General features: G+C 35.6%; 1 protein-coding gene across 2 annotated transcripts in view; it reads left to right on the forward strand.

The window, feature by feature from the left end:
• Window positions 1–15,965, forward strand: part of LOC139939854 (uncharacterized) — a 36,036-nt gene extending 20,071 nt beyond the window's left edge. For both annotated transcript variants that reach the window (XM_071936004.1, XM_071936005.1), the window contains exons 12-19: window positions 338–537; window positions 2,336–2,475; window positions 3,550–3,770; window positions 4,326–4,436; window positions 8,152–8,313; window positions 12,751–12,968; window positions 14,452–14,573; window positions 15,106–15,965. In XM_071936004.1, coding sequence (XP_071792105.1) covers window positions 338–537; window positions 2,336–2,475; window positions 3,550–3,770; window positions 4,326–4,436; window positions 8,152–8,313; window positions 12,751–12,968; window positions 14,452–14,573; window positions 15,106–15,235 — 1,304 coding nt within the window. In that variant the 3' untranslated portion in view covers window positions 15,236–15,965. The remainder of the gene's footprint in view (window positions 1–337; window positions 538–2,335; window positions 2,476–3,549; window positions 3,771–4,325; window positions 4,437–8,151; window positions 8,314–12,750; window positions 12,969–14,451; window positions 14,574–15,105) is intronic.
• The last annotated feature ends 3,418 nt before the right edge of the window (window positions 15,966–19,383 follow it).

The raw sequence follows: 19,383 nt of genomic DNA on the forward strand, positions 1-19,383 counted from the left end.
TTAATGCAAATTTCCAGGCGACCATAAGATTAAGAAAAAAAAGACTTATAAATATAAGCTCTTAAAGAAATCTTTCGGTTTTGAAACATTGTTGCCCCCATACGTCAGCAACAAATTATATTTACATATAGATTGTTTGAATGCTTTGTGAGTTAAAATCTGATTTGTTTGGCCAGCCCCTTTTTGTGTCACCATTTTCTAAGGTGCATTGCAATCAGGAAGTTTTGGAAATGTCTTACAAAGGATAAGATATTTAGTTAGTTAAACACAAGGAAATTGAGATGTACCACCCTCGTGTGAAAACCTATTTTTTAAATTGTTTTTTTTTTAATGAAAGGATATAGTCGCATTGTGAAATCTCTGTTGGATTATGGTGCTACGTCAGCCCTAATAGACTCTCATGGACAGCCTTACAAGGTCAGTCAATATGAAGGAGTTCAGTTCCTTATTGAGCGTCACCAAAGAAGTCGGATCGAGCAGATTACAACGTGCATCAAGAATAGGAAATATTTTAATCGACTTACAAGAATATGGCAGGTATGTGATACTTTCCTTACATATTCAGAATGATAGGATTTGTTGTGTCTCAGTCTCTCATTTATTTTTGTCTGTTGATTGGCTGTTGAAAGTTATCCATACACATGCCCATAACCACACGCAAGACATCGTGCACATAATGGCATACAGTATAACAGGTCCAATTTCAAATGTCAGTGACAAAAGGATGACAGCTTACATGTATAACACTAATGCTAACAGAAGTGTTATTGTGTTCACCTTTTGCCACCATTTCGCTGAAACAGATTAAGAATTCGGAATACCCATTAATAGAAAAATTTCAAATTATTGTGAATCTGTCAGGAAAATAAAGTTATGTGTTAAAGGCAATGGACACTATTATCTGTCCGCTAGAGTTGGACAACTTCGGGGTCTCCCTTGGCACTGCCCAATACCACGCCGTTCACCATGTTCACATCGAAAACCATGGCGCGTGAGCTCGCTAAAACCTTAGTAATTTATGTAATCCAACCAATTTACTCTCAAAAGAAATGTCTTTGTAATAGAATACTGGATTTATCAAACAGAGAATGTGATCAATGTCACAACATTCAACTTTATTCAAAGGGCTTTGTTTTGAGTTTAAAATGTTACTTATCGAAAATACAACCGATTAATTGTGGTCTACGGGTACGAGTCTTTCCATGACTTTACTGTGTAGCTGTGTTTTTCTATACCCATCTCAGGTGACGTGATCACATGTTTACATTGGTAGCGCAATCAGTCCATTGTATTTTAACATGTTATTCATTTAATGTAGACTTTAAGCACCTAGAGATAACTTTAAATTAGGCGCTACATAAATCAAATTATTGTTTCGAGCAAAACTATATTACGTCTGTATAATCCTGCAAAAAAACAATCTAGGGTCCCTCATCCTTGATTTGATTTGAATTTTCAAAGATTTAAATCTGAGCCAGTGTCTGTCATATACATGTAGCAATCCATTGTGTCACTGATTACTTACCATTAACTTTATCAGAGCCGTGCATGTGAAATATTCTGCTGCTTACATTATTTGTTTCAAATATGGGACTGTACACAGGCTTCTTTGGACTTCTTTTGATTAATGGACACATTACACACATAACATGCTAGTTGATATTGCTGGCTCATGTTGAACCACAAATTCATTTTTGACATGAATGTCTGAAATGTTCAGAATTGTGCTTTTGTCAGGGGACATTCGAGGGGGAGAAGCAGAAGAAGTATTAAGAGGAATTGGGCAGTAAACAAGCATAATGTTGTGTTGTGCTGTTCTTGTTGAACTGGAAGTATCAAATCAATTTGGTTTTTTTGTCATGGTGTTTTTGTATCATAGTGTTTTTGTACAGAGAGTTGTGCCACCGTCACTTGCATAAAACCAACAAAAGAATAAAGCTTAACACCAACTAAAGTGTTACAAATCATGATGCTTTAAATTTCAAAGGTTAATTTTCTGGTACTTTAAAGATTAAGTAATTAGTAAAATGTGTGTAAGAGATTAAAATCATGCAAAAAATTAACAATTATTTGAAATGTTCAAAATGTTCTTCAAACTTGGGGTGGGTTTTTTCCATTAAATGTATTTATTGAACGCAATAACACACAGTGGGATGAATCAGTCTTCACTGCGTGGTTATGACTTTAATTGGTGGCTAACCATTGTTAAAGAACATCACTACAACTCATTCCAACAGTGCCCAGTCACCAGCAGGTCTATACCAAGCAGTGAAGATCAGCTGCACATATGCTTATTGCCTAATTAATTCTGCAAAGGTTTTGCCTTTTTCTACAGTGCAAATATGACCACAATCTCCGGAATCACAAAGGTGACACTCCACTTATGATTGCATGCTTTTATGGAAAGAGTGAAGTTGTTAAATTCTTGCTTAAATCTGCTATTCAAAGTACTGAGGAGGATCATGACTGTGGAATGTAAGTAATTAGAGAAATCTGCCAAATTATAGTGCTGTTTCTAAACCTTAAAATAATGTTAATTAGGAAGAGTACTCGAGCCCATCCAGCCCTGACAACTTCACCAATTGAGTCTGTCACATTGGTGCATGGACAAAATAGCGCATATACATGTAGATTCCTTGCTTTTTCGACTGGCTGAATGTAGAGGTCACCAATTTTTGATGGCAGAGCTAGGTTGCAAGTTTTGAAATGAGAAACTGTATAAAGAACATTTTATTTTACTGTTATAAAATTTTAGTTTGTTGCTTGTTGCCCAGTATTTGACATCTGCAACACAAGTCGAGAGGGACCAAAAGGGTTTCTTTGTGCTCATCAGTTGCTTAAAGAAGGTCATTTTGAATTTAAGAAGTGCAGTTTCTGTCCAAAATTTGCCTTGTAAGTTTGTTGTGTATGCATACAAGTGATTAGTTTCAAAATGCTATTGTTAAATGCAGCACATTTTTCCATCACTGTGGCAAGGAAAGTAATTTGTGACATTGGGCGATAGGTCTGCAAAATGGTTTGATTAAGGCTTGTTTTGTTTTAATTGGTGTCAAGTAGACAGTTTCAAGGAGTCGGGCATAACTCCAAATGTCTTTTTGGTTACCACGCCACTATCATTTAAGGCTGCTTGCAACAGGTCATGTGGCCATGCTGCAGGCAAAGCAGGGTTTTGCAAACCTACACCTACACCACTTTGCCAGTTGGACTACACCACAATGCCAGTGAGACCAATGGTAACTTGAAACCTTCAATTATGGCTACGTGTTAGAAGTTTAAGAATGCCCCTCTGTCCATCACAATTGTAGACCAGATGCCAACTTCACTTTTCCCATCAAAGCAATATTCTTTGAAGACATGCGCTACACATGATCCCACTCCATGATTTTCCACATATAAATATCCTCTCTTGGTCTCTTCAAATACCTTTTAAATTTTTATGAGCATTCAATTATCCAGCAAAATAAAGTTCTTTAAACTGGCTAATCTCCCTTTGTATACGTCTCTCCCAGTAACATTGAATTTTATTGTTTTCTTCTCCATTCTTCAAAGGTTAAGGTCGGTGCACAAAGAAAGAACAGACTCCTTTGTTGATTCTGGGGCATTCGATGAATCTAATCCTGAATGCAGTAACCAAAAAATGCTGCTGGACATTGTTGATGAAGATCATACTGATTTCGAGACATCTGTAACTGATGTGAGTGATCAAGAAACAGGATCAGACAGGACCATCAAGTATACAGGACAGGGTCCTCGTTTATCTGCAAATAAAGGTAGCATGAAGTGTTTGCTATTTCTACTTGTGTGGTTTACTGTGCAAAAAGCTAAAAGTAGACTTACATTAGTCGTTATTATTGTTTACTTTACTTTAAAGTTAAAATTTGACTTTCGATCAAAGTAATCAGACAGTTTTGTTTGTGTTTGAGTTGTTGTATACTTGTCTCCTTCTCTAAGCATCACAGTGGAACAAAATATTACCATCACTATAACATCTTGTTGGGGAAAAAAAGAAAAAAAAAGAGCAAACTAAAACTTTTAAAACTGACCATTTTTTTTTTAAATCCCAGAGCTGCCGACTCTCTGCCTGATTCTGTAGAAAGTTGCCTGAAAATAATCAAATTTTTCCATTTTGTTCCGAGTAATACATTTCAAATGTCACTGATTGTGGAAACGTTTATTACGTGATACAATGACAATAATGTTTTTCCTCTACTGACACTGAATGATGATATGACAATAAACAGTATCGTCTCTGAGTCTGAGGTTGCAAGACTCTGTAAATAGTATAAATCTCTGCAATGACCATTATTCACACTATATTATTTTAGGTTTTTCCTCGTCAGTGAACCTTGGAGGTAGACAATCAGCACATAATGCATCATTTTGCCAAAGTTATGACTCACAAGCATTGGAGGATTCCTATGAAGACAATCACTCAGGTAATGTAAAGGTTTGTCCAAGATGCATGTGCACTCGATCAATTTCTCTAGCTTATTAAGGTGATTTGGGAAAGCTGGGAAGTAGGTAAGTAATAAACCACAAGGGTAACTGACGGCAAGTTTTAGATTATTTTTGGTTGAAATTTATTCCTGTAACTTCCGGGTTAACATGCTCAACCACTACCATCTGTGCTATCTACAATCATTCCATGTCAGACCAACGCACTTTTTTACCTCATGTCTTCCAATTTTGATAAAAATTGCTGTGCTTGTAGGTCCTAATGAGCAATGAATGCACACCAATTTTTAGCCCGATCCGACTTGCCATGTGGTCAGGGCAAAAACCACAAAAATCTGACATTTATAGGGTAAAGTACCACCTTTTTGGTAAAAATATGTCATACATTGTACCCATATCAATTTTTATCACATATATGCAAATTTGGTATCAAAATGATGAGAATTGCATGCTCAAATCAATTCTTTTGTCAAAAATAAATTTTCTGAAATGTAGGTCACTGTAATCTTTAATAATCGTGACCTTTGAACCAGTTTTTTAAATAATGTATCATTCCAAAAATCAACGAAATGAAAATCACTTGATGGAGCATGTCATCCTCTATCAGAATCCACTAAGAAACAACTGGGCTTTACAAAATTTACATCTTTAAGACTATTTTTGTACAGTTGGTAGGGTACAAATTAGTTAATTTATATACTTTACTTTATAAATCCACAAAAAAACAACTTTCAAAGTTACTTAAATTGTTAATGGTTTGGGATGTTTTCATGTTGAGGGCTGATGTGGTCTAACCAGAATCATACTTCAAAATACAAGCAGGGACCCACCCATGATTTAATTTGGGTTGTGGGTGGGGGGGGGGGGGGCATATTTCCCAAACAAAATTCTCTCCAAGATGGTAAACAAAATGTCACCATGCTGCAACTCTGACTTCATCGGAAGGTTAGCATGCCTTTTCGTGTGCTTTACGGTTTGCGGCGCTACGAAATGGAAATCGCACAGTTGGCACAAAATCTGCTGCTGAGCAGCTCTATTAAAATGGGCCCTGAAGTCAGAGTTGCAGCATGGTGAACAAATTGTTCTTGAGGATTCTCAGAAAGTTATTATGCATTTTAAAATTTGTTGTTCAAGATTCATCACAGGGGGTTAAAGCAAGACTGCATAACTTTGTGATCTACTGAAGAAAGGCAGACAGCTTCTCCATCTCAACTTTGATGTAATCTCTATACTGAGATCACTAATAACCACAGTGGTCCACCCAAAAAGAGAGGGGGGGACGATGGGTCTAGGGGATTGATCCCAGCCCCTCCAAGGAATTCAATTTGTTTGTTTGATTTGTGTTTATTTTTTGTTTTGCAATCTTCAAAAGAAATTTTTGGGGAAAATATGGCCCACCCAAATAAATCCTGGGTGCGTCACTGCTGGTATTTTAAAGTATGTTTCTGGTTTAAACCACATCAGCCCTCAACAAGACAAAAGTCGCAAACCATGAGTACTTTTAGTAACTTTAGAAACAGAAGAGTGAGTTTTAATGGTGGATTTATTAATGTAAAGTATATAAATTGACTAATTTGTAACCTAACAACTGTACAAAAATAGTCATAAAATTGTAAATTTGGAAGAGCTCAGTTGTTTCTTGGTTGATTCTGATAGAGGAAGACGTGCTCTATCAAGTGATTTTTATTTCGTTGATTTTTGGAATGATACATTATTTCAAAAACTGAGTCAAAGGTCACGATAACATATTAAAGATAACAGTGATCTACTTTTCCGAAAATTTATTTTTGACAAAAGAATTGATTTGAGCATGCAATTCTCATCATTTTGATACCAAATTTGCATACATGTGATAAAAATTGACTTGGTTATGACATATTTTTACCAAATAGGTGGTATTTTACCCTAAAAATGTCAGATTTGAGTGGTTTCTGCCCTGACCACATGGTAAGTCCGATCGGGCTAAAAATTGGTGTGCATTCATTGCTCATACGGACCTACAATCACAGCAATTTTTTTCAAAATCGGAAGACATGAGGTAAAAAAGTGCGTTGGTCTGACATGGGAAACCAACTCTTATTATTACTATTTAGTAAAAATAATAGTTGGTTTTTATAAATTGCGTTATAGATCCGAAGGGCGTCTCAAAGTGCTTAGTGTTGGTGCACTATCCTTAGTGTTAGTGTAGGTCTCCCTAATAAATTCGTTAGTATCTTAGTTCGGGGGTACCAGTCAGAAGCAACTGGTAACTGCTGTATGTGAGACAAAAACCTGGGAATAGGCAGTAGATGGATCTGATGTGTATCAGTAGTTACTGTTGTTCAGCAGGTTGCCGAGTGGTGCTACAATTACACCGAAATGACATATTTACAATAAATTATTAAAAGTTTAATATATACACTTCTCTCCAACCTTCACTAATTTTGGTCTACATGTGTCTCATAAATCGATATTAAATGAAATCCACATCAATGAAAGATCTAATACTACTTTTGTCATGACCTGTTCCAAAAAGGCCTTCTCAATTCAGCAAGGTATGAGTAAAACAGAATATGTGTCAAATTTCTGCTGACTTAAACCTCAATCAATTAAAGGAATTTATTTGACTGGTTACCGTACCAATCTCAGTGTAAAGTCAACTTGATTATATGGCACTATTTATACACAAAATATGCTCTCGATCAAACTTTGGAAGTACTTAATATTCACAGAAATCCCCAAAAACTTAGCTCTAGAGTATTCACTGCTCTAAGCTTGGTAAATGTTTTTGTCACAGAGAAAAGCAATGTTAACTTTGGGACAGTTTTTACTTTAAAATATGTACAACTTCCTTCAAAGGAGTGACACTGGCGTTAATGAATACACACTTTTTACATATAGGGTATTGACCACTCAAAGTCACAGATAATATGTGTATTTCAGACTATCCTTTCTGCTAAAAAAATTTCTCACATAAGAGTTAAACAGTAATACAATAATAAACAAAGAAACAGTCCCACTGGATAATCTGCATCCACGTATCACTCCATAAAAGATAAGCTAGAAAAATCCCAGCTGCCACACAGTACTAACCCTTAAGTTGTGGTTCCAGTCACAAAGTTCATATCACACAGTTGTCAAAAGTTGTTGCGCCCTCTGCTGCTCATGTAGCAACCCAATTCATTGGACATGAGATGCCTTATTGTTGGCCGACACTCTTCTAATTGTTTCCATTAACACTGCTCTCAGAATATGGAATACAAAAAAAAACAATGATGGCAGCCTACCAATCTTTTTTGATCATCATTTGTACAACAAAAGGATGTAGCTTTTGAATCCGGGATTATGCAGTAATTTTTTTATTTGTTTTATGTGTGAGTTCCAGTACCATTTTTAGGTGCATGACTGTGGATTTTCTACTTGGAATATTTAAACATGAGTCAGTCAACTGCACTGTTCAACTGACCTCAATAAAAAGAAACAATGCTCCAAACTTGTTCCAAGTATTCTAGTGTGGACAACTTTGGGGGGAAAAGGCATTATATGTCTGGCATGAAGTGGTTCAAATGAGCTTTTGGATGGTAAGACACAAAGAAAATCAATTGCCAGACTGGTCATCATTGTTAAATGAGCAAACACAAGATTCTTATAAGATAAGATATTATGTGTGAAATATTTGTATAGAAATTCACTTGCTTTCTTCTTTTGTCTACGTAGAAGTCTTCAAAAAATACCCAAACTATCAGAGATTCTCACACAACAGGAAAGCCCAAAGTACCAATGACTTGAAAGATCGGCAAACTATTGGGAGTTTAAGTATGAAGGACTATACTGCAGATTCTCCAATAGCTGATACCATTAATCCAAGAATTTATCAAGGTAAATATGTTTTCTTTACTTTCATGTTTGAGGACGAGTTTGCTGAGGGAACTTTCATTGTGTTACTATTATCTTGTACAAACCTGTATGTTCTAAAAACATGCAGAGTTGTTGGTAAGCAGTTGATTTTAAATCTGCATTACCAGGTACACTGTTTTCAATTGTTAATTAAACCTACATTCATAAATACCTCAGACAGTTTCGCTATTCCTATTGGTGGAGAGCGCGTCACGTGGGGGTGTTTAAACCTTTGATAATGACCAGTGTATATGACCAGTTGTGAGCGGGACAGTTTCTTCATTCCTATTGGTCGAGAGCAATGGCTGGAACAGTTGTGCTACATCACGTGATACACGCGACGTGCACAGCAATCTCCATATAAGGAGTTGTTTACCCAAGGGCATTACCATTTCATAGCTGGAGGGGTGTTGTGTTGAAAGAAATCATTGAACAATTACAATTTTTGCATTTATTTTACTTTTTTACCAAAAGGTGTTTCCTCTTCTGAAAATAGAGTTCTCATCATCAGTAGTACCAACAACAAATATTTCTGTTAAAAGTACACGTAGCTTCACTGTTCACTCAAACTGTAATACAGTGTCACAATGGAAAAAAAGTTCAAGACTGACACAATCACCATTCCCTGATGAACACCTCTTTTATTCTTATACCTGTGAACAATTTTTGTACAATGTTTATGATCACGATCAATGCCAGTGTTACCCACAATCTTTAAATTAAAGGAATTTGGCCATTGGCGACGGGCATCAAAATGGCAATACTTTAACATCATGTGTGGGAGGTTGCTTGTATGAAATAACATGAGTGATGACATAACAGGGCTTTTTGCAAATCCTTCTAACAAGCATCTGAGAAGGGTATTCAAAATGATTGGTTTTTTTTACAAAATCAAAATCTGTTTAATCTCACTTGAACTTCAATTTCTTATCAATTAAAAGCATTTGAAATTATAATTGCAGCAAAAAAACACTTAATGCCATTTAAATTCAAGTGGGTCATTTGAGCCCCAGCAAGCCCTGAGTGCCCCATATGTTCTGGCAGAGTGAGACCTCCGCAGCATGCCCAACAAGTCTTGAGTCACCCAGGTTTTGATATACTGTAGTCTTTCATATTCCAATTCTTTTTGAGGTACATGTATGGTACTTCAGTAGTGTGCGTGGCAAAAGATGGTTACAAGAAGATTTACACAAAGAAAAAAACACAACTTCTAATACAGTTATTTTCAGTTGTTTAGAAAATGCAGCATGACATGCAGCTGTTAGCAATACCACCAACGCAGAACCTGGAGATCAGCGTGGTTCTATTGGCTATGTCAAGTACATTGGTTGCTATAAGCCTTTTTGAGATATGGAGGACACAATGCTACAAATCTATGAGGTTTGGGTAAATTTGTGCGCATTGACCATAGAAATAGAGCGTGTGCTATTCAGTGAAGTGCAAACTTTTTTAGGCGACGCGGCGTTTACACGTAAACTTAGTGACCACCAACGTTCATGGTGAGCGTGGCATCAGTCGCCGCCATACCTCAAAAAGGCTTACTGGCTATGTCAAGTACATTGGTTGCTATGCAAAGAATACTCAGAGCAACTCAGAGGAGGACTTCAGTTCACCTAAAAAAGCAAGTGATCTCGTCAAACAAGCTAAGGCAAAACAAAAATGCTCATACAATAGAGGCACACACACATCTCTTCTTGAAATTGGTGACAGAGTACTCATTCATTACAAGCACCTCAGTTAAAGAGGTAAACTAGCAGACCGATGGGAACAACAACCTTGGGTTGTCATATCTAAACGCTTAGCAGACCTGTCTATACTGTCCAATCTCTTGACAATGGTTAAGAAAAGACATCCATAGAAATTTGCTGACTCCTTGTATGTTTCTCATGATTGAAGACAGAATACAAATGAGGAAAACAATGCATGTAAAATTGAGCTGACAAAATAACATATCTAAACTCCCACCAGAAGATGATGGGAGACTATAGGAGAACATTGCTTTCATACCTGTAGAAACAACACATGACATGCCTTCTTGTTATTATCACCCCCATAACTCACACCAGTTACGATAGATGCCCGAACAGAGAACATCACGATTACATCTTCGTCATTATCGCCTTCAATGCTTATTCCAGAAAACAGAGTAAGCAAATCTACTCCTCATCAAGCCCTACCCCCAGTTAACACAACTGAAAAATTTCAGATTAAACAAGCAACATAGAGAGCTCATGCTACCTCTCAACCTCTAGCTAAAGGCCAACTAGACTCAGACTGTCAACAGACTGAATTATGACTATCTTCATGTTGGACAAACCAAACAACAGAGAGTCCAACCTCAGTCAAGACAATTTAAACTTAAACAGAGACTTACAAGTTGAAGGATTCAAGGATGGCTTAAATCTGAAGTCTCTACATTTATATCTATAAATATATTTATATTTTTGTATCTATATTTATATTTTTGTATCTTCTTCGTAATGGTTTTAAATGTAATTTTGTGAGTCCAGAGGTACACTACAATATCCGATGTTTTAGTATTTGAACTTTTTAATGTTGGCTGACGAAAAAATAATAATTCTAATTCTAATTCTAATTTAAATGAATCCAGAAATATAAAAGGGTCATACAAGGAAAACATTTCAGCTTTATAACACATTATTCCTGTAAATGGGCTTAATTTAAATTCAAGCCTGTTAATTCAAACACATAAATGAATATGTACATCTGTATAGGTGCCTCACCACACTACCTGTTCATTACAAAAGACTTCTAAAGCCCTTTTCACACGACAAAGTCAAACTAGGGTCCTTGGAGTCAAGTGCCAGTTGTCTTGACCAAGGACGTTGGTCAAACTCAAACAGGATTTTTCACACGACGCGGAAACCATCGTCTCAAGTCTCAGAACCTTCAAATTTGTGCTATCAAAGGTCATTGTTTATTGTCCATTTCACTGATATCTGCACAGCTTTGGAATAAGTTTGATATTCACTGGTAAGAATGTACGAGCACACTCTTCATTGTGAATCCTCTCAACCTGAATGACCTGCCACTGAGTAAGACCTGCACTCCAGACTGGTGCAGCATATTTAATAACCGGCCGGATGTACCCTATATAGACTTAATATTTTCTCTGCCGCTTCTTTTAGTTTACGCAGCAAACATTGTTTTACTGTCCTCTCCATACTCTCAACTTGTCCATCCAACTTTAAATCCTTTTGAATAATGACACCAAAGAGGTTAACTTTATTAACTTTATTGTGACACACAGTCTTTTCTTTCTATTTCTGAGTGACACAGTGACGAATGCCTGGGTTGAGGATATCCAGTCTAGAACAAAGATTCATTGCCATGAGCATCAATGCAGAAGACTGTCAAAATGTAGCATGGGGGGCATTGCGATACGCAATCAGGAGCTGATACAGCTTTTGAGTGACTTCAGTCCATTCTTGAATGTTTGGATGAAGCTCTCTGTAAGACCATTCGTAGATGGGTGATATGGGGATGAAGTGATGTGTCTAATGTCATTCTGCTTCAAACTTGGGCATTTTCTCATTTACGAGTTGTTCTGGAATACTATATGTGCAAAAATTGTTCTCAGGATATCGATCGTTTTTGGTAAAGCAGCAGCTTTGGTCTGTATTCTTCAGGCCACTTTGAATGAGCACCTACCACTACCAAGAACATGTGTCCCAAGAAGGGCCTGGCATAATCGATGTGTATATCTCTGCCAAGGTTTTGCAGGCCATTTCCAAGTGTGAAGTGGGGCTTGAGCTAGATTGTGTTGGACTTGTTGGCAGTTTTCCTTACTTACATCAGCACCGGAGACCGGTAGTGTTTCAAATTGAGTCATGTTGAAGATGTTAACTGGATCATTCTGTGGAGACATTGTTTTACCCAAGAGTCTCTGATCCAAGATGGCACAGGTTACAGCTTTAAAGCCAGTGGACACTATTGGTAATTACTCAAAATAATTATTAGCATAAAACCTTTCTTGGTGACGAGTGTGTAAAACATTGTGAGAAACGGCACCCTCTGAAGTGCCATAGTTTTTGAGAAAGAAGTAACTTTCCATGAATTTGATTTCGAGACCTCAGATTTAGAACTTGAGGTCTCGAAATCAACCATCTAAATGCACACAACTTTGTGTGACAAGGGTGTTTTTTCTTTCATTATTATCTCGCAAGTTCGATGAACGATTGGGCTCAAATTTTCACAGGTTTGTTATTTTATTCATATGATAGATACACCAACTGTGAAGGCTAGTCTTTGACAATTACCAATAGTGTCCACTGCCTTTAATGGAATAGATAAGCAGAATAGAGTGTTTATGGGTCAGGTCAGGTCAGTGACCCTAACTCGATGTATGCAGAGACAATAGTAGTAATATAATGGATGTAATCTTGTTTGCAACCACAGGTACAAGTATTAACCATCTCCATGCCAGTAACCTGCATGACGGTAGCACAGCCATGCATCGAGCAGTCGAGTGTATTGATGAAAAGAAAGGTCAGGAAAATGTGCTCCTACTTTTAAGAAAGGACCCGTCAACCATCAACTTACAGAACTTCAAAGGTTTTTCCCCACTTCATCTTGCAGCAAAAAAAGACAGAAAACAAATTGTCAAAACGATTGTGGTGAGACATTTTGATTTTTTCTTGTTTTCATATACAATAGACTTTATATGCTTTGTTTGGGATCTCACTCTCAAGTTGAATTTACACTGTTCCATTGTCCATTATTAAAGGGACACACTGGTTTCTTTGGGCTATTTAGGCTACAAAGTAGACTCTAACATAACTGGGTCTGTCCACACTTCCTCTGGATCCAAATGATTACTTTTTGGATTGGGACTGGGAGGATACCAAAAAAAACGACATTTTCCCCTGTAATTTGTTTTGTACAATTTTCGGCTGATAATGAGTGTGCTTACCAAACAGTATAGAAAATGTTGTATTATTTAAGAAAATATGTTGTCGTTGACATATTGTTTGTAATCAAGACTGACATTTTGTATTGGAATTGACTGGATAGTGATTGTCGCAGAGCAGACCCTTGCGCCACTCCACTCGGACCAATATCAACATGATACTCAAACACAAGAACAGAACCCAGTGACAACATAGGATAACATCTATTATATATCGTTGCGGTACCCGCTGCCAAAACATAGGATTCGAACTGCCTCTAGCTACCGGGCAATCCCGTTAGTCTTGTTGGTAAGACACTGCTCTAGAATTCGAATCCCACCCGAGTAATATGCCTGTGATATTTTTTCACAGGACTTGGGAAAGTACCGGTACTGAGTATACAGTGCTTACACACATCAGTGTACGGGTAAAAAACTAAAATTAATACACCAAGTACTTGTTTGTCATTGTGGGTTTGTCAGTCGGTATACCACACTGTGTTTATGATCACATATTTTTGATGATGTTCCTTAGCCTGATTTGATATGGACCTACAGTAGGTTTCCCATGGATAATCTGATAAATTGTTAGGGCCTGGGCGTTCATTGGTTATAATAAACAATGATTGAAGGTTTTATGTTAGGTTTTCAGGACAAGTACATGTATGCCAGTTTGCGAACAAATATTGGTATTTGTGGGGAAAAAAAGATTTAATAAAAAACTGTGGAGAACAATCTTCTATTGATCTTCCCTCTGAATCTGTGTAACACAAATTAAATAACATCAATAAGTAGAAGCAATCTTTTTCTTACAGGTTACACATTTCTAATCTAATGGGATAATGATGCTATGTATACATTGTGTTGTAGATCCACAGATACAGTTTGCTTTAGGTTTCATTAATTGATCCTCAACTTGTTTTCTTCTTTTTCAATTCACTCAGTCTAGTCAGGCCTTACCGTTCATCTAAACAAGTAGACAGTAATTGTGCTCAAGTACATAAGTGTTCGTTGTGTCCCCACCTCTTTGAACATTATTGGTTGGTTATTAAAATCTAGCAGAGGTTCGTCAGCACGCCTTGTCGGTTTTCACTCTCAGCAATTATCAGCAATTATGTTTCAACCCGCCTGTATTTGTACAATATTTGAATTGTGGCTTCTTCTTTTTTTACTTGAATACATGTATAATTGCAGCAATATTGATTTTTCAGAGTGTGCCTACAGCTGATCTGAACCTCAGAACAGCAGACGGTCAACTTGCAGAAGACAAAACCAGATCAAAACGCCTTGCACAAGTTATAAGAACAGCACGTCAAGATCTAACAGAAAAGAGGTCAATTTAAATGTACTAAATCATTGTTTTGTTGTGTAGCCTTGAGTCCTTTTGGTGGCTAAGGTTTATACCAACATGTATAGTTTCACAGCTTCATTTCCCTACACTAGCAATCGCAACATGGGGTGTTGGAATCAAAGTTGAGCTATAAGAGCATATATAGGGCTACTGTTTCATTTGCTTGTACATGCCCCACCCATTGGCTAATTTTAATGTACCCCCAAAAAAGAAGTTATAATATATTTTCCAATTTGTATTTAAAGTTAATTGAACTTAAAAAATTAATAACATGCTTCTAGCAAATGAATCCTTTGTCTAACCTTCAATTTCCAGACAGTTTTTACCTAACCTTCAATTTCCAGACAGTTTTTACCTAAGTCCCATGTAATTCCAACAGTTTTGATCCAGTAATTGATTGTATTTCCCTAATTATTTATTTGTATACCAGATCAAGTGAAGCGTTTCCATTATTTTAGATAAATACAAATAACAATTGAAATTTTCATCAAATAACACTTGTTTTATTTCATAGATCAGCATCATCACCAAGGGTGGAGGGGATCCCAACAACTTCACAAAGTAATGTGGGAGGAGCCAGCATTGACTTTGATCAATTGGAGGAGCGTTTCAAAAAACTGAGAAAGACTAACTGTAGTAAATAACCTGAAGGTAGACATTATCACATGATTCTGTGACTTACAAGTAGTCGGGTATAGAATGGGAAAGCCTGGAGGATTCTAACACTTTGTGCATAAAAAATGGCCATTTTGTTCTTTTAATTCAAACAAGTTTACCAAATATGGTACAGTATAGTTGGTAACATCAATCAAAACTGTAATGATGCCTTAAAGGCAGTGGACACTATTGGTAATTGTCAAAGATAGCCTTCTCACTTGGTGTATCTCAACATATATGCATAAAATAACAAACCTGTGAAAATTTGACCTCAATCGGTCTTCGAACTTGGGAGATAATAATGAAAGAAAAAACGCCCATGTCACACGAAGTTGTGTGCGTTTAGATGGTTGATTTCGAGACCTCAAGTTCTAAATCTGAGGTCTCGAAATCAAATTCGTGGAAAATTACTTCTTTCTTGAAAACTATGGCCCTTCAGAGGGAGCCGTTTCTCACAAAGTTTTATACCATCAACCTCTTCCCATTACTCGTCACCAAGAAAGGTTTTATGCTAAAAACAATTTTGAGTAATCACCAATAGTGTCCACTGCCTCTAATCCACAAACATCTGGTTGCTAGTGTTCTAGGTGTTTGTGCCATAAGGGCATGAACCTTGGTTTTTCTATTTTCAGGTTTCAGACTTAAGCTAAACATCTCTTGTTTTTGTTATGTGTTAATAATAATAATAATAATAATAATAATAATGATAATGATAATGATAATGATAATGATAATGATAATGATAATGATAATGATAATGATAATGATAATGATAATGATAATGATAATGATAATGATAATGATAATGATAATGATAATGATAATGATAATGATAATGATAATGATAATGATAATGATAATGATAATGATAATGATAATGATAATGATAATGATAATGATAATGATAATGATAATGATAATGATAATGATAATGATAATGATAATGATAATGATAATGATAATGATAATGATAATGATAATGATAATGATAATGATAATGATAATGATAATGATAATGATAATGATAATGATAATGATAATGATAATGATAATGATAATGATAATGATAATGATAATGATAATGATAATGATAATGATAATGATAATGATAATGATAATGATAATGATAATGATAATGATAATGATAATGATAATGATAATGATAATGATAATGATAATGATAATGATAATGATAATGATAATGATAATGATAATGATAATGATAATGATAATGATAATGATAATGATAATGATAATGATAATGATAATGATAATGATAATGATAATGATAATGATAATGATAATGATAATGATAATGATAATGATAATGATAATGATAATGATAATGATAATGATAATGATAATGATAATGATAATGATAATGATAATGATAATGATAATGATAATGATAATGATAATGATAATGATAATGATAATGATAATGATAATAATAATAGTTGCATTTACCTGCGCGTTAGAAGAAGTTTGAAATTGTGTACATTTTTAATTTCAAAATTACAAAAAATTTTCATCAATGTTTTTACTACTTTATACTATCAATAAAGGCCTAAATGTGAAGTTCAAACAAAATGGATTGTTACACAAGAAAAGTTTGTAAAAGTAAAAGGTCCAGCTTTGCATATACACAAAAGCACATTTACAGGGTCTCATAAAAACCATTATGTTTCAAAATCACTGTTGCATCTCTTCAAACTCTTCTGTATTATGATGAAAACAAGGCAATTACATTGAACCTTACATGTATATCTCATCAGACAAATGAACAGCAACATCAGAACAAGACACTGGACACCTTTGGTAATTGTCAAAGACCAATCTTCTCGTTTGGTGTATCTCAACAAATGCACAAAATAACGAACCTGTGAAAATTTGAGCCCAATTGGTTGAAAGAAAAACACCCCGTCACACTAAGTTGTCTGCTTTCATATGCTTGATTTTGAGACCTCAAAATCTAATTCTGACTACTGAGGTTTCAAAATCAAATTTGTGGAAAATTACTTCTTTCTCGAAAACTACTTCAGAGGGAGCCGTTTCTCACAATGTTTTGTATTATCAACAACTCCCATTACTCGTTACCAAGTGAGGTTTTATGCTTGTAATTATTTTGAGGTACTCTTCCTTTAAAGAAGGGGGATGTTGTTGTTACTGCTTTCAATTCTGAAACTCTTAAATTCCATTACACATATTCTAGAACCGATGCTTTGAAATTAACTGTTTTTAACAAGTTTCCTGTCTACTTTGACAATTTACTCTCCCATGTAAGACACCAACTTTTGACTAGTCTTCCTGGGTTTGCTAGAGGAATCAAAAAGCATTTTAAAGAAATCAGCTGGCAGGTCCAAATTTAACTTTTTTTAAATGTTATCTTTTGTTTTTTTGTATTGTGTATTTGGTATTTTTTACTTGTCTTTTTTTGTTGAGTTGCTCAGCTTGGCTGGATAATGGGTAAAACAATATAATACTATAATACTCCTGGGGAGGGTGTGTTTGGTCTTGTTATTGTCTGGAACCTAAAGGTCAGCCACTTTGAAAGTAACTTTCTGTCGGTAATGGCTTTCCCTGCCAGGGTTATTGTCTTTTTTTTGTCTCATGCGATTTGTGTACCACCTCCACTGGAGGTTGTTTCCTACAGTTCATGTATCTGCCCGCGGTCAAGCCAGGTTCCTCAGTACTTAGCTTAGTGGTTTAACATGTTTGTATTATTTTTAAAACTATTGTTTTGCTTGTTCTTGTATATCTTTGATTTGCAGTTTTTTAATGTGATTTTTCATGTTTATTTGCTGGCAAATAAAATGAAATGAACTGAAATGAAATAGTATGCATTGCCTTTATTGTCATTTTATATATGTTTGATACTACTGACCGGTCTACACTAGAACGAAATATGTTAAGGAGATTCCAAACTTTACAAAAATTATTATCCCTAAGCCCGTTCATAGGGGTTCCAGTATAATTTAACTAATTTTTGTTTAATAGACCGATTGCGTCCCGTGCGTCATGTGACCTATAGTGGGTATTAAATGTGTCCTAACTATACACTTCCGTAGTAGTTTAGGCCTATTACTTGATATTTGAAAAAGGGGTCACTTCCATGGCTGTATCGCAAATACGTTTTGCTAATATTAAGCCAAGGTATTTTCTTAGCAGTTAATTAAATTTGTATCGTGCAATAAAGAATTAAAAATTGGGTTTACCGTTACACCGATGTGTGTTAAAACGAAGTGCTTAAACAATAGGTAATATTCTCGGGTGGGATTCTAACCCACGACCTTTGTAACTCTTAAGCAGTGTCTTACCAACTACACCACCGAGATTGCCCGGTACAGCTAGAGGCAATTCAAATCCGATGTTTTAGCAGCGGGTCCCGCACTATTTGATAAACGTTATATTATCACTGAATACAAAATTTATAATTTGGTTTTACCTTTCCATCGATTTGGTTTATAAGCACTGTATACTCGGTACTTTAACGAGTTCGGCGGGGGGGAAACAAAATCACAGGCATTTTACTCAGGTGGGACTCGAACCCACGACTTTTGCAATTCTAGAGCAGCATCATACCAACTATAGACCACCGAGATTGCTTTGTAGCTAGAGGCAGTTCGAATCCTATATTTTAGAAGCGGTTATCGCACTTTTTGATAACTTGCGCTAAATTTGCATCGGGGATAAAGCATTTATCATTTGGTTGAACCCTTACAATGACTTGTATTATAAACACTGTATACTCAGTATTTTACCGAATTCTTTAAATAAAATAAAAAGATACAATGTTATTACTTGGGTGGGATTGGAACCTTATATTCTTGCCATTGCTCGAGTGCACATCTAGAGTCCAGGCTCCGACTACTTGACCACATTGTCATGAATATTCAATGTTCTGACTAATATATTCAAACCTACTTTAAAAAAAAATTCTTTTGACAGTTTTGTTTAATCTAATTAATTATATACATCCACTTTAAACGTTTTTTTTTATTGAGAAAAATACAACCTCTGCAAGAGGCTAACATTTATATACATTTATGAATAATTTGATCTTACTGTTTTCGTTTAACGCCATGAAGTTAATTACACATGTACAGAATGACTACCATGGTGAAACACTTTTTCT

The sequence above is a fragment of the Asterias amurensis genome, chromosome 7 (assembly GCF_032118995.1).
Source record: "Asterias amurensis chromosome 7, ASM3211899v1".
Taxonomy (NCBI): Eukaryota; Metazoa; Echinodermata; class Asteroidea; order Forcipulatida; family Asteriidae; genus Asterias; species Asterias amurensis.